Below are 13,789 nucleotides of genomic sequence, written 5' to 3' on the forward strand. Positions count from 1 at the left end.
CTTCACCCCCACCCCCTGTTCAGAGTTCCTCCTCTAGGATGAAATGGCCACAATGGGACAGCCTGGGCATCAACCCTCTTCATGCAGCTGCGTTACCAAGGAACCTCAGAAAAGGTTCAACTGCCCAGATAAAGGGCAAGTCATTTAGTATAATCTCCCTGACCCAAAAAGTCATTGGGTAAAAGTTTAATGCATGTTATGAATGGATGTATAAGCACTCGGGATCATCTTAGCACGTCATTACGCTTTTGCTAAATTCAACCACAGCTATGTCTGTGTTCACAAGAACTTAATTCAATATCTGATGCAGATGTCAATATTTTAATCACGACTGCATTTTAAATGGTGACTGCTTTGGTCGCACTGGTGGGAGAGAATATCAGAGTTTTCAGTTTTAGCTTGGAATTTCTTTACTCTTGTGAATTTGAAGTAGGCTCTTCACATAATTTGACCTCAGTATTTTGCAGCCAATCTGCATTAGTAATAATAGCCTGATAGCACCAAGGTGGAGAGTTCAAACGCAGTATCTTTTAAACGGGTATATAACAGTGTAAAAAGAAGACAGAAGATTATCCATGGAGTTGGTTGGATGAAATGTTAGGTGCCTCCCCTCAGTAAGGATAAGCATGCCTGACTCAAGGATAATTTAAAAATCGTATAGAAAAAAGAGAAGGTATTCTAGGATTCAGATCAGTCTAGCTACAAGTGGTAGCATTTCTAAATAACATACAAAGGCACAACAGGATTGGAGAATGCGGTACGGAGGGGGTAAGTACGATTGTTTAAAAACAAACAAAAAACCCAACTGTTTTTAGAAGTCACCTATATATACACATTAGCACAGGGATCAGCAAACTTTCAGAAGTGGTGTGCCGAGTCTTCATTTATTCACTCTAATTTAAGGTTCTGCATGCCAGTAATACATTTTAATGTTTTTAGATGGTCACTTTCTACAAGTCTATAATATATTACTTAAACTATTGTTGCATGTAAAATAAATAAGGTTTTTGAAATGTTTAAGAAGCTTAATTTAAAATTAAATTAAAATGCAGAGCTCCCCAGACCGGTGGCCAGGACCCGGGCAGCAAAAGTGCCACTGAAAATCAGCTCACGTGCCGTCTTTGGCATGCGTGCCATAGGTTGCCTACTCCTGCATTAGCACCTACCTAGATAACAGAGGGTCCATTTGGATAAGAGACTAATTTTGATCTTGTTTGTTTAAAGTTAACATTAGGTTCTTGCCCCACCTTACCCTCAGCTGAAGATTCCCTCTTTCCTTCCTGTTTCTAGGAAGGACACTATGCCACCCCTCCACTGGGGTTGCTCACTCCAGCAAAAGCAGGGGAGGCACCATCAGCTGAAGACAACACTGACTCTGTGGAGACAAATGACAGTCTGCTCCTTCAAAGCAAAGGCAGAAGACATAAAAGAGATCTATGGGGTCAGCTGAATAAGATTTTTATACCCTTCCTCCCCAAGATACCTGGGGGACTGGGAGTGTTGAGAAGCATGCTCAGCCCACAAAGAAATGGAAAGCCTTTGGGCGAAGGGGAGGGATGGGCAAAGGTCTCAATGTGGGAGACCTTAGGGCTGCACTGAAGCCAGCCCCTATTACTCCTTGAAGCACCCTGGGTAGTCCAAACTTCTTACACTCTCAATCCCTGCTTATTTGTTCTGCTGCTGAAAGCATGGCTGTCCCTCCTCTTCCGCCTCACCCCTTTTGATGAGAAGGAAGACAGGAGTATCAAATTCCCTGCTCCCCGTGGGAGAGAGAAAACAGACCCATGTCCTCTTCCCTCTGCTGCAGAGCAAGGGGCCAGTGAGGAAAGTAGGTAGACAACTACAAGAGGCTCTGCAGCAGCAGCTTAGCACTCAGGACCAACATTTCAGCTCTTCCCAGGGTATGTCTACTCTGCAACGTAAGCCCAGGATTAGTGGAAGTCAAGTCGGCTGACCAATGTTAGGTAAACCTGGACCAGAGCAGCCACATTGCATCTTAACCCTACATAAAAAGACTATTCTCACCTGTGCTTGAACCTAGGGCTCTGGTGTTCACACTGTAGGGCAAGATCCAAGTCGAAGTAACCATATTTTGGATTTCCTAGCCACTCTCCCCTCATCCTGAAATGTGGCCACTATGGCCCTAGGACCGTGGTGCACTGTGCAGAAAACTTTACTGCATGTTACCAGGAAGCAAATAGCTTTGCAAAAGGCTTGATCGGTTCGCTCTCCATTGCAAACCCAGAAGGCTCTCCCAACAGTGTGCTTGCGGATCAGTGATCAGAAGCTAATGGTTTAATGCTGACCTGAGCTGCTGCCCTTTGGGTGGGGTGGCTTCCATTTACAACAGAGTGATTGCAGATTGTTGGGATAGAGAGACTAAGGAAGTCCAGCTGACTCCCAGGACCTGAGTCAAGCGAGGCTGTTTACACTGCAAAGCAACAGGGCTCAGACCCTGGGTGCCGACTTAAGCCAAGCTCGGATCCTCCAGCTTTGCAGGGTCCTGGGACCCTGAGCCTGAGCCCTGGGTTACTGCAATTGCAGTGCAGACAGAATTTTTTTTTGAGGGGGGGTGGGGGGAGTGAGGAGGAGGAAGATGTCACGCTGCTACTCAAAGCAAGTAATATAGTTCCTACAGCATCCGATAGTGAAATGGAATACTCTACCATATCCATTTTATTTAATAAATCTATCAGAATTCTCCAAGCCCTCTTGCATTTTAAACTCTCAGCATTACTAACTCCAGTGATGATATATTTCATCGAGGCCTTATCCAAAGCCCAATGGAGTCAACTGAAAGACTACAGTGGACTTTACTGGATGTTGGTTTAGGCCCTAAAACATTTGTGGTAGGAGCATAATACACTGATTTGGTCTTTTTTAGTCATAGTTATTTCTATAAAGTTAACAATTACTACTGATGCTTCTAGTACATTTCCAGCCATTATTCTTCAACGACCTTCTGCTTTATTAAATTTTTTTGTGAATACATATATAATATACTTATAATATACTAGACATAATCTCATCAGCAGGCTGCTATCCTCCAGGATCTGTTAACTTTTAAATCAAGGCACTGATCTCCATTTTCTATTTGACAGTACACACCAGTGCTTTAAATGGTGCAACCCTAAAATTATATTTGTGACAGACATGGCAATTTCCTGAAACATCCTGGACAAACTGTATTGAACAAAAGAATGGCTATACTGGGGCCATCTAGCCCATTATCCTCTCCCTGATAGTAGCCAGTGCCAGATGCTTCAGAGGGGATGAAGAGAACAAGGCAATTTTGAGTGATCCACCCTCTACCATCCAGTCCCAGCTTCTGGCAGTTGGAGGTTTGGGGATGCCCACAGCATGGGGTTGTATCCCTGACCGTCTTGGCTAATAGTCACTGAGGGAGCTATCATCCGCGTATATCTAATTCTTTTCTGAACCAAGTTATACTTTTGGCCTTTACAACATACTCTGCCAACTCTTCCAAAATGTGTGAAAAAGTGTTTGTTTATACCTGCTACCTACTGATTTCATCATATGACCACTAGATATTGTGTTACGTGAAGGGGTAGATAACACTTCCCTCATTTCATCCATATCACTCATGATTTCATAGACTTCTATCTTAAACCCCCTTACCCATCTCTTTTTTAAGATGAACAGTCCCAGTCTTTTTAATCTCTCCTTGTATGGAAGCTGCTCCATACCCTTAATCATTTTTGTTGTCCTTTACTGTAGCTTCTTCAATTCTAATATGTCCTTTTTGAGATGAGGTTACCAGACGGCATGAGTATTCAAGGTGTTGGTATACCATGGATTTACGTAGTGACAATTTGACTTTTTCTGTCTCTATTTCCTATTCCTTTCTTAATGGTTCCTAACATTGTTACCTTTTTTGACTGCCGCTGCACTCTGAGCGGGTGCATTCAGAGAACTATCTACAATGACCACAGATCTTTTTCATGGTAACAGCTAATTTAGACCCCATCATTTTGGATGTATGGTTGGGATTATTTTTTCCAACATGCATTACGGTGCACTAAACACTGAATTCACCTGCTTTGTTGTTGCCCAGTTACCCAGTTGTGAGATCCCTTTGTAATTCTTCACAGTCAGCTTTGGCCCTACCTATATTGAATAATTTAATATCTGTAAATTTTTCCACCATACTGTTCATCCACTTTTCCAGATTATTTATGAATATATTGAACACCACAGCCCTCAGTACAGATGGTTGGGGAAGCACCCTATTTACCCCTCTCAACTGTGAAAGCCAACCATTTATTCCTACCTTTTGTTTCCTATCTTTTAAGCACTTAGTGACCCATGAGAGGACCTTCCCTCTTATCCCCTGACAGCTTACTTTATTTAAGAGCCTTTGGTGAGGGACCTTGTCAAAGTTTTTTGAAAGTTCAAGTACCCTATATCCACTGGATCACCCCTGGTCCACGTTTTTGTTGACTCACTTAAAGAATTCTAAAATACTGATGAAACATGATTTCCCTTTACAAAAACAGTGTTGTCTCTTTCCCAATATATCATTTTCATGTATGTCTCTGATAATTTTGTTCTTTAATATAGTTTCAAACAAACAATTTGCCTGGTACTCAAGTTAGGCTTATTGGCCTGTAATTGCCAGGATTGCCTCCAGAACCTTAATTAAAAATAGGTGTTATATTAGCTACCATCCAGTCATCTGGTAGAGAGGCTGATTTCAGCAATAGGTTATATACCACAATTAGTAGTTCTGCAATTTAATGTTTGAGTTCCTTCAGAACTCTTAGGTGAATACTGTCTGGTGATTTATTACTGTTTAATTTATCAATTTGTTCAAAATCTTCCTCTCTTGACACCTGGGACAGTTCTTCAGATCTACCACTTAAAAAGAATGTATTGGGTGTGCAGATCTCCCGCATATCATCTGCGGTGAAGGCAGTGAAGACTAAGGCAAAGAATTCATTTAGCTTCTCCGCAATGGCTTTTCTTCCCCGAGTGCTCCTTTAGCACCTCTATCAGACAGTGGCCCCACTGACTATTTGGCAGGTTTCCTGCTTCTGATGTACTTAAAAAAAATTGCTGTTAATTCAATAAGGTTTAATTTAATTAGGTAAGGCTTAACTTAATTCAAGTAAAAGTATAAAAATGCAGGCCATGAAAGAATTTGAAGAGCAGCTAGTTAAAGACACAAAAATTAAGCATTTCAGGAGTTCATATTAAAAATGCAAATATTTGTGTATTATTGTGGGACTGTACGTTACATCTCTAGGAGGCAGACATGACTAATGCAAAAGCTGGGAAGCATTATGAGCTTCAAGGGGCTATTTTAGAACCATGGGACACAGAAGAAGGAACTTTGAGGATAAATAAATTTTAGTGGGATACCTAGAGAAATACCCTGGGAGGCGGGAATGCAAATTCCCCACTTCTGGGCCCAACCTATTAAAGCTACATCTTGAGGAAAACACACTGTCTGACAGAGTACCAATTCATGGTTTCTAAGGATAAAAGATCCAAACTATTTAAAAAAAAATTCACAGATTCATGGCGTACTTGTTCTGAGCTAACAGCTACTGTGAACTTGTGACCACACAAAAAAATCCCTGGTGCTGTTTAAAGGACAGTACATGTGCCAAAGCCCTTATATAGATTTTGGATGATCTGGTAAGCTTATTAGCATGCCCGTAGATTTTTTATTATTTTAAAATATTTTCTTGGTAATGCTTTTATCTTAAGAATAAGTGTGCTTACTTAGGAAAAGCTGTGTTGTAACTTAAATCTATAGGTAATTATGCTGTTTACAGCCTCTGAGAAGAAAAGCAAAGCGGGCCTGCTGAAGCAGTTTGACTTGCTGGGAAATTCAGTGTAGGCAGGGAATTGCGCAGTCTGGAATAATCCTGGTCATAAGGGAAAGAAACACATCTTCGCCCAAGACAGGTGACAGCTGGGGAGCTGGCAGCCTGAGAGCATGTGTCCTTGTTGGACCACGGGGGGGAATTAATAGTGCAGTTGCCCTGAACTGTGACAACAGTCACCTTAAAAGAAAAAAAGTTAACAGCCATTTCAGACACTACTTCTGTCCCATCCTCCCCAAGTTCCTATGACTATTTCTTATTTTTAATCAAACAGTTTTCTCGCTCCTAGTGCTGCATGAAAGACCTACTCTAATATGAGAGCCTGACTACTTTTGGACCAATCCTGAAAACACTTATACACATGTGAAACCTTATTCACAAGACTAATCCCAAGATACAGGGCTATCTTGGTTACAAGGGGGGAAGCAAAGAAACTTTACACAAAGAGCTGTCAAATACACAAACTAAAGAAAAGAGAACCTTCTTCCTCTCTTTTGGCTATATTAATTTAGGTGATAGAACATTTTGAAACAGAAACCTGAGTTCGGTAACCTTAGTATTCAGGAATCATCTGTCGATGTGGGGCAATAGTGCTGGAACAAGTTTTATAGTGGGGGTGCTGAAAGCAGAAAGCATTATTTTGTTATTACTACTGCAGCACCCCCAGCACTCCGATGTGGGCTGCACTATAAGTAAGATGTGAACTATCCAAATTGTTTAATATCTTTATCTCTACATTAACAAAGTCACAAGATGTAGTGTCTTAATACCACTGTTTCATTGATATCAAAAAGAGTATTGTTACTGCTGACATCTCCCTGTGTTACAAAGTTACCAATATTTTGCAGGCCTACAAAGAGAAGAGGGTCAAAACATCCGATTCCATAGATAAAAAGTTACCTTTGTCTGTTCGCTGTCAGGGTCTTCCAACCAGCAATACGGGTCACATATTTTACACCCATGGTAATCATGTACCTGAATTTAAGAGAGACACATTTCTTTAACAAAACACAAAAGCAAACTTTGTTTGTTTTGAAATTAGCAGATGATCCACATCAAGATGAAGGCTCTGTGGAACGGAAGAGCTGGAATGTAAAAAGCACCACTCAAATAACCACCCCAGTAATTCCTGGCTCCAAAATGAGCAAGTCAATTTTCTATGGCCAGGAGAATGGTGGCCAAGTCAGTAAAGTCACAATGAAAGGAAAAGTCAGATGATTATCAGGAGTTATACTCACTGCTAGAAGATACATATAAATCCTATACTCTTTTCATATGGGAAACCAAACCAAATAACCATCATTTAGCATCCTCTTCATCGTCTTGCTCAGCAATCTGAAAATACAATTAAGACGGCCACAAGACCAGTGTTTAACTGGAATTGTGACTCTTCGTTTCACTAGTAACCTTTACAGTCACTCAATAATTAAAGTTTCCAAATTATTTAAAAGTAAGTATGTTTGACTGTAGTTATCCTAACAATATTCATGAGGCCAAGGAAAATTATTTAAGTAGTGGCTTGTCTACATGACAAGTTACTGCATGGCAAGCCAGGGTGTGAATCTAGTTCAGATATTTCAGGTTTTATAAATTCACTCAGCTTTAAAAGTAGGAAGTCAAGCTGAACTTTTTGCCAGTATTAACTAAGGCTGCAATTCTGCAACCACTTCTTCTCATCATGAGTGATGTTAAAACCCATACCTAAGTATTACAGGATTAGGGTCTAAAGTACTGCCTTTTGTGGGACAGGATGGGAGGGAAACACCAGCCAGTTTTAACAGAACCTACATGGTTATTTTTAATGAACATCAGTTTCACCATTTGAACACAGAGTGTTTAGTGTTCGAAATATACATTCTGAATGTTGATGTACAGAAAGCAAAGTGAGAGTCTTACAGGTGCATTATCATATAAGAAGATAAACTTTCTGATTTTCTGCATCTTTCAACATTTAGATTAAGGCCTTAATTTTCCAAGAGAGATTAGAGATTCTGGAGGCCTCAATTTTTGGATGCTAAATTTAAGAACCCTCAAAAGGGCCTGATTTTTGGACACACTGAGCACCTACACTATAGGAGTAAGGGCATTTTAAGAAATCTCAAATTGGTAATCCAAAAACCTGCAATACACTAGTCACTTTTGGAAAATTTAAATCTATAGTTTTTTCTACATAAATCATATATGTCAATTTTTTAAAAGTTGCCATAAATTTAAGATTTAGTTTAGCTTTTATTTCTTACACCCAAACAATGACACTACTCTTTGGGGAAAACTCCACAAGCGATTCCTTCCTTTATTTGTCCTATGATTATACTAACACAGGGATTGGCAACCTTTGGCATGCGACCCGGCTTGTTTGCTGTGTCCACAGGTTGGGCACATCTCTCGGCCTGCGCCGCTTCCTGCCGCCCCCATTGACTTGGGACGGCGAACCGCGGCCAATAGGAGCCACGATTGCCAAATCTGCAGACGCGGCAGGTAAACAAACCGGCTCGGCCCGGTAGGGTGCTTACCCTGGCAGGCCGTGTGCCAGAGGTTGCTGATTCCTGTACTAGCACAACACTGTTCCCCTCTATACTCCTGGGAGAATTCTGCACCAAAAAAAATTAAAAATTCTGTGCACAATAATTTAAACTTCCATAAAATTCTACATATTTATCGAAATAACTAGGGCTGTTGATTAATCGCAGTTAACTCACACGATTAACTCAAAAAAGTTAATCATGATAATCGCACTGTTAAACAATAAACTACCAATTGAAATTTATTAAATATTTTGGATGTTTTTCTACATTTTCAAATATATTGACTTCTATTACAACACGGAATACAAAGTGTACAGTGCTCACTTTATTATTTTTATTACAAATATTTGCACTGTAAAAATGATATACAAAAGAAATAGCATTTTTCAGTTCACCTCATACAGGAACTGTAGTGCAATCTCTATCATGAAAATGTAACTTACAAACGCTGATTTTTTTTTCCTGTGTTACATAACTGCACTAAAAAAACAAAAAAAAGTGTAAAACTTTAGAGCCTACAAGTCCACTCAGTCATACTTCTTATTCTGTCAATTGCTAAGACAAACAAGTTTGTTTACATTGATGGGAGATATTGCTGCCTGCTTCTCACTTTCAAGTGACATTGTAAATAAGAACAGGCATTCGCATGGCACTTTTGTAGCCAGTGTTGCAAGGTATTTACAAGCCAGATATGCTAAACATTCGTATTGCCCTTCATGCTTCAGCCACCATTCCAGAGGACACGATTCTATGCTAATGTTTGTTAAAAAAATAATGTATTAATTAGATTTGTGACTGAACACCTTGGGGGAAAACTACATCTCCAGCTCCATGGTTTTACCCGCATTCTGCCATATAGTGCATGTTATAGCAGTCTTGAATGATGACCCACCACATGTTCATTTTAAGAACACTTTCACTGCAGATTTGACAAAACCAAAGAAGGTACTAACGTGAGATTTCTAAAGATGGCTACAGCACTCGACCCAAGGTCTATGAATCTGAAGCCTTGCCCAAAATCTGAGGGACAAGGTGTGGAGAATACTTAGAGAACCCGAACCACCAAAAAAGAAAATCAACTCTCTGCTGGTGGTATCTGACTCAGGCTATGTCTACACTACCGCGGCAAGTTGACCTATGCCATGCATCTCCAGCTACATGAATAACGTAGCTGGATTGACATACCTTATGTTGAGTTACTGCAGGGTTTACACTGCGCGGGGGGGGGGGGTAGAGTACAGGGGTCGACTGGAGAGTGATCTGCTGTCAATCTGGTGGGTCTTCACTAGACCCACTAAATCGACCACTGGTGGATCGATCTCAGAGCGTCGATCCTGGCTGTAACGTAGATATAGCCTCTGATGATGAAAATGAACATGTGTCGGTCTGCACTGCTTTGGATTGTTATCGAGCAGAAACTGTCATCATCATGGACGCATGTCCTCTGGAATGATGGTTGACGATGAAGGACATATGAATCATTAGCACACCTGGCACATAAATATCTTGTGACACCAGCTACAATGGTGCCATGAGAATGCCTGTTCTCACTTTCAGGTGACATCGTAAACAAGAAGCGGGCAGCACTATCTCCTGCAAATTGTAACCGAACTTGTTTGTCTGACAACTGGCGGAATGAAGTAGGACTGAGCGGACTTGTAGGTTCTAAAGTTATACATTATTTTATTTTTGAATTCAGTTATTTTTTGTACATAATTCTACATTTGTAAATTCAACTTTCATGATAAAGAGACTGCACTACAGTACTTGTATGAGGTGAATTGAAAAATACTATTTATTTTGTTTTTTGCAGTGTAAATATTTGTAATAAAAATAAATATAAAGTGAGCAAGGTACACTTTGTATTCTGTGTTGTATTGAAATCAATATATTTGAAAATGTAGAAAACATCCAAAAATATTTAAATAAATGGTATTCTATTATTGTTTAATAGACAGATTAACTACAATTACAATTTTTTTAAATCGCCTGACAACCCTAGAAATAACACAATATAATCACACTCCTGTTGTCAGCCCTAGCAGCACAGGGGAACATTAATCTGCACAATTCTGCATTGTGCAGTGGTACAGAATTCCAGTAGGAGTACATCTTTAGGTCTATAAAACTAATACAAAACATAAGTACCGTTTACTGGACAAAGATTATACTTTTATTTATCAACAGTTTCATTACTGCCTGCTTAGCTGGGAAAAAAATGATGAGGGTTGTGAGAAAACATTTTCAAGATTGGGATGAAGCTCATAAGATTTGCCTTTCACTGACACCTGTGCTACAAACTGCACCACAACATACAATACAGACAGTGACTAGAAACAAAAATAATAAGCACAATTTTATAACATCATGCTAACAAAGCTTCCTGAACGAAAACAAAAACAGGAAAGACCCTTGTCCAGAGCTCAAAGCAAGCACTGCTAACTAGCACGTCAGGCAGGTCACTAAGCCTCTCACTGAAGGGAGGGACTCAGTAGCTGCATCTGTAAAATGGGGCTGTTAATACTCTCCCAACTGACAGGGTGCGGAGGAGACATTCCGGTTTACAAATAATTTGGGGCTCCCCCACTGGCAGGCCCTACCTGAGTGGCCGAAAACACAGCGCGCTTCCCCCCCACCTCACCCCAAGGGAATGCCACTGCCTCAGCCTGAGCCCCGCTGAGTTCCGCTCCGCGGGGCAACAGCAGCAGAGACAGCCCCGGCCCGACCTTGTCAGAACCGGGGCCGGCGGGGGGAAGGGCCCCACGTGCCGGGCAGCTGCTCGGGAGCAACCCCGGGGGGTGCCGCCCGCCCACTGCGGACCAAGGCGGCGGGGAGCGGGAGGAAGGGCAGCGGGGTCGGGGCTGGACTCACCGCAGCCTCGTCGCGATAGGCCTCCGGGTACTGGAAGCTCTGCATGGTGCCGCGCGGGAGCGGCTGCCGCGGCGCTGGCTCTGCAGGCGGAAAGAGGCGTGGAGCCGCGCTCAGCTGGAGCCGGCAGCCAAGACCCGCCCCCCTGACAAGAAGCGGCTGCGCCGGCACCGCTGCGCGCAGCCAAGAGGGCAGGGTGTGCCGGGGAGCCGGCAGCGCAGCGAGCACAGCGCCCTCTGCAGGGAAGAGGCTGCAGCGAACCCCGGCCGCCGGCTCGCTAGAAGGGCTGCGGGGACATTGCCCGCTTGGTGGCGCTGTAGCATCCTGGTGCGGGGCGGGGGGGCAGTGCACAGAGTGAGGCCGGAGGGGAGGGGGTATGAGTCCACCGCAGAGAGCGGGAAGCGAGAACCCTAGTGGCAACGTGCTGCCCAGCTCTCCAGAGTGCCAGCAGGGAGCAGCCCCTGTACAGCAGAGATGCAGGGAGGGGAGGAGAAAAACACTGACCACATCTTTCCCTTCCAGCATGTAGGGGGTTGGAGCTGCACATGCACCAAGCACCTGAGGGCTTGTCTCCACATGAGCTGCTCCTGAAGAGCTCACAAGTGTGGACACCAAACCTGTAACAACCCTGGTTTGTTAATTTGTTTCCAAATTAGGCCTGGTCTACACTACATGTTTAAACCGAATTTAGCAGCATTAAACCAATTTAACCCTGCACCCCTCCACAGAACGAGGCCCTTTAAATCGATATAAAGGGCTCTTTAAATCAGTTTCTGTACTCCTCCCCGACGAGAGGAGTACCGCTGAAATCGGTATTACCATGTCGGATTAGGGTTAGTGTGGCCGCAAATTGACGGTATTGGCCTCTGGGCGGTATCCCACAGTGCACCATTGTGACAGTTCTGGAAAGCAATCTGAACTCGGATGCACTGGCCAGGTAGACAGGAAAAGCCCTGCAAACTTTTGAATTTCATTTCTTGTTTGCCCAGCATGGGTGGCGATGCAGCACGGATTTGGGACTGCACGGGTGGCGATGCAGTCCCAAATCCAAAAAGAGCTCCAGCATGGACCGTACGGGAGATACTGGATCTGATCACTGTATAGGGAGACAAATCTGTTCTATCAGAGCTCCGTTACAGAAGACAAAATGACAAAGCATTTGAAAAAATCTCCAGGCTATGATGGACAGAGGCCACAGCACAGTGCTTTGTGACAAGCGTAACGGAAAGCCAAAGAATCAAATGGACGCTCAAGGAGGAGGGAGGGGGTACTGAGAACTCCAGCTATTCCACAGTCCCCACAGTCTCCAAAAAGCATTTGCATTCTTGGCTGAGCTCCCAATGCCTGAATGGTCAAAAACATTTTTCCGGGTGTTTCAGAGTATATGTCGTCAATTTATACCCTTCCCCCCACCCGAAAGAAAAGGGAAAAAAAATGTTTCTCGCCTTTTTTCAATGTCACCCTATGTCTACTACATGCTGCTGGTAGACGGGGTGCTGCAGCGCTGAACACCAGCATCCCCTTCCTGGTGGCAGATGGTACAATATGACGGTTCTCCATCGTCATCATTAGCCCATGAGCACTCCTGGCTAGCCTCAGTGAGGTTGGCCGGGGGTGCCTGGGTAAAAATGGAAATGAGTCCCGGTCATTCCTGGCAGATGATACAGAACATCTGGTAACCGTCTTCATCATAGCAACTGGAGGAGGAGCTCCATCAGCCCTCCCCACCCCCTTCATGTCTAAAGAAAAGATTCTGTACTGCCTGCACTATCATAGCAGCGGGAGGCTGGGCTCCTCTCCTCTGTCACCCTTTAATGTCCTGCCTGGACTATCATAGCAGCTGGAGGCTTCCTCCCCTTCATTTTATCTCACTAAAAAGTCAGTGTTTCTTATTCCTGCATTCTTTATTACTTCATCACACAAATGGGGGACACTGCCACGATAGCCCAGGAAGGTTGGGGGAGGAGGGAAGCAACGGGTGAGGTTGTTGCAGGGGCACCTCCTAGAATGCCATGCAGCTCATCATTTCTGCGGGATCTCTGGGGCTCTGACACGGAGCGGCTGTGCTCTCTGGTTCTCTAGTATACTTGCCCCATATTCTAGGCAGGATTGACTCTATTTATAGACAAAACATAAAGAAGGAAATGACCCGGGGAGTCATTCCCATTTTTGTCCATGCGCCCCCGGCCAACCTCAGCGAGGCCAGCCAGGAGCACCCATGACAACAGCAGACATTACAAAACGACTGATAACCGTCATCTCATTGCCAATTTACAATGGCATGGCAGACGGTGCAATAGGGATGGTAACTGTCTCTGCTACCTTGCAAAGGCAAATGAATGCTGCTGTGTAGCACTGCAGTACCACTTCTGTCAGCAGCATCCAGTACACATACGGTGACAGTGACAAAAGGCAAAACGGGCTCCATGGTTGCCATGCTATGGTGTCCGCCAGAGCAATCCAGGGAAAAAGGGTGTGAAATGATTGTCTGCCGTTGCTTTCACGAAGGAAGGATTGAGTGACGACATTTACCCAGAATCACCC

General features: G+C 43.3%; 1 protein-coding gene across 1 annotated transcript in view; it reads right to left on the reverse strand.

Moving 5' to 3' along the window:
- PREP (prolyl endopeptidase) overlaps positions 1 to 11,362 on the reverse strand; it is a 158,250-nt gene extending 146,888 nt beyond the window's left edge. Inside the window, exons 1-2 of the mRNA XM_030556022.1 lie at positions 11,249 to 11,362; positions 6,753 to 6,827 (exon numbers count right to left, since the gene is read on the reverse strand). Of these exons, the coding sequence (XP_030411882.1) occupies positions 6,753 to 6,827; positions 11,249 to 11,293 (120 nt within the window). The 5' untranslated portion in view covers positions 11,294 to 11,362. The remainder of the gene's footprint in view (positions 1 to 6,752; positions 6,828 to 11,248) is intronic.
- Positions 11,363 to 13,789: the final 2,427 nt, after the last annotated feature.

Source organism: Gopherus evgoodei, chromosome 3 (assembly GCF_007399415.2).
Source record: "Gopherus evgoodei ecotype Sinaloan lineage chromosome 3, rGopEvg1_v1.p, whole genome shotgun sequence".
Lineage (NCBI taxonomy): Eukaryota > Metazoa > Chordata > Testudines > Testudinidae > Gopherus > Gopherus evgoodei.